The 2,664-nt window shown below is 30.9% G+C and overlaps 1 protein-coding gene across 1 annotated transcript; it reads left to right on the forward strand.

Annotated features, from left to right (window-relative positions):
* Window positions 1-1,355: 1,355 nt before the first annotated feature.
* LOC108729651 (uncharacterized) lies at window positions 1,356-1,832 on the forward strand. The gene is made up of 2 exons (XM_018458836.1): window positions 1,356-1,524; window positions 1,615-1,832. Exons 1-2 carry the CDS (start codon window positions 1,386-1,388, stop codon window positions 1,830-1,832), a joined length of 357 nt encoding a protein of 118 aa, XP_018314338.1. The 5' UTR covers window positions 1,356-1,385.
* Window positions 1,833-2,664: the final 832 nt, after the last annotated feature.

Genomic DNA, 2,664 nt, shown 5'->3' on the forward strand with positions numbered 1-2,664 from the left:
TCGATTTTCTCCTAAAATCCGATACAGCTAAGGTCTTGTTTGTGCGTATTTTAATTCTGTAAAAACAATTTTTTGCAATCCGTCAATTCAATTCGGAGATATTTCACCGAATGGAAATGATAGTAAAGTAGAACAACTTTAGCATCCCCTTAAAGATGAACGCATATAGAAGTAGAAGTAAGGCACTATAGATGGGAGTATTCCTATCCGCCATTTTCGTGCCAAATCAGTGCTACTACAGCGAGTGTTACTACAGTAAGTGTTACAATGCTGATTGAAAGTCGCCGCATTTAATCCAAAAAGTATGTATTTTTCCATTAAAAAAAAAAGACATTCACACAAACACGAAAATAATTAATTTCTGTGTCAGAATAGAAATTTGTTCTTTTTATCTGCAAATATTTATGTCTCAGAAAGATAACCCTCAAGACGTTATTTTCTTGTTGCAGAAATAAATCGCATAAGGGCATAAGTATTTGCATTTAAGGATGTTCTGGCTATACAATCCCAGATAAAAGTGACTGAAATTTGAAATTGATGAAATTCTATCTTTTTATAAGTTAAGATATGCACCATATCATGCTCGTATCGTGTAAAGGATTTAAATAATGCTAGTTAAAATATAATATTTGGCACTACAAATGAATATATTTGTATATTTTACAAGTTTTGTGATTGTCGACAAAAAACTTTTGGACGTGAATTTCATCTGAAATCAACTGCAAGAAACGAAAAAACGAAACATATATTGATAATATTTAATGTATATCAGACATCGAAAAATACTTAAAAATCCACAAAATATATATATGTAAACAAATATCATTAACATAATATTTGCCTTTCTAACACTTTATACAAGTCAAAATAAAATGCCTGATATCATGTAGTAAATGCGGCAACACCGCACTCCACTCTAAGTTGGTACCTCTTGCGGTCTCGTACGTAGTTGAATGCGAGTCGAGGTTAGGTGCTTACAATAAGTAAGCAAGCGAAAATGCCGAAATGCGAGAAAAGACGGTGGAAAGGCAAATTAGTAAGTGAAACGGTATACCAACAAAGATTAAATTAAGTTAAAACTGTAAAATTCTAAATGAAAATAAAATCAAAATTCGAGTCAGAACCACAAAATGAATCAACTCAATGGCTACGTTTACACCGTGAGTTTAGTCCGCGACCTATACGATAGATGTCTTTGTTTAATCTATAAGATAAACAAGGACATCTATTGTATAGGCCGCGGCTTAAATGCACGGTGTAAACGTAGCCAATCGGACTACATGGAAGGACGCCGCATAGTTGAATTTTCCGTTCTCGCTGAGCAATTGTGATGTGTGTCATGCAAGGCCAAGGAAGCTCTTTCTCTAAGCTATATAGAAAAAGAAATGCACAGAGGCTTGGGCTTGATATTGTTGGTTAGATGCCACAAATGTTTACTAACAAATTCAGTCACCACGGGTAAACAGCACAACTGGGCAAATCGACGCTTGTCTCATTTTGACGTAAATACTAAAGCAGTAATCGGTAAGTTTACATAATTGTACCTGCCATATTCAAAAAAGTTTTTTAAATAAACAAACATATTCTCTATTCTATTCTTAATTGTGTTTCAAGGTGTTCTTCATGGTGGATTAGGACATACACATCTCAACAAAATACTGTCTTGTTTAAATATTCCAACTATCTCTCTCGATTTCAAGACATTCAAGAGATATGAACAAAAAGTTGGACAGGCAACAGAGAGTATTGCGAACAGTGTTGCCAACGTAAAATATGTTTCACCGTCAGATTTGTTTAAAAAAATCACTAGAAAATCGTCAGATTTTAAATGAAAACCGCTAAAAATCCACTAAACCTTTTGCGTATAATAAATATAGTTATAACTAAATAATTAAGCACAAAACACCGCGCATTCCATTCAAATGTAATAAAATTGTACGCTATAAACTTTTTCGTATACTTTATACATTTTTACATAATAAGAAATATTTATTTTTTAATATTTATTATAAAGTTGTAAAATATTTATTATATAAAGCTGTTCTATATAATGTAATATTTTTAGTATAAAATCAGCAATCACATAAATTTAGAATCTATTCATAATAATATATTAAACTATTTTTCCAATTTTTTACATGAATACATTTCCATAATGTGTCTCGATTAAATGAACAAAGTTTCAAAACTTGGAAAATCTAAATCTTCCAAATTTATAGAAGTATACGTATCATTAGAATGAATTTTTGTTAGAAGTTCTGATGGAACTTCGTAATTATAACAGCAGTTTTTGTTTCTACGAAATGCAGCTCGAATGGTCATTATTGCGTTCAACATGTACGAACTCATTTTATTTCTATATTTGTTTTTGATAATGCTCATATGGCTGAAAATTCTTTCGATTTCTGCATTAGAAATAGGCAATACTAACAATGAAATTACAAAAGTAGCTATTTCTAAAAAAGGATTATTTCCAGCAGCCTCAGTAAAATTTAAAACTTCAGAGCAAAACGGAATAGTTTTAGTCGTATTTTCTCACTTGCATAAAATTAAATTTCTAAATTGATTTTCGATTTTAGTAATATCAAAAGCAGAAACTCCAGATAATTTCAAGATATCTGAGATTTCTTCCTTATTTACTTTTAATGTATTTTCTACAGAGAA

Source organism: Mycetomoellerius zeteki, unplaced genomic scaffold (genome assembly GCF_001594055.1).
Source record: "Mycetomoellerius zeteki isolate Tzet28-1 unplaced genomic scaffold, Tzet1.0 scaffold79, whole genome shotgun sequence".
Classification (NCBI taxonomy): Eukaryota; Metazoa; Arthropoda; class Insecta; order Hymenoptera; family Formicidae; genus Mycetomoellerius; species Mycetomoellerius zeteki.

Coding starts and splice junctions, on each gene's coding strand:
- LOC108729651 (XM_018458836.1), top strand. CDS start 1,386: ATGCACAGAGGCTTGGGCTTGATATTGTTGGTTAGATGCCACAAATGT. Junction 1,525..1,614: donor AAATACTAAAGCAGTAATCG/GTAAGTTTACAT, acceptor TTGTGTTTCAAG/GTGTTCTTCATGGTGGATTA.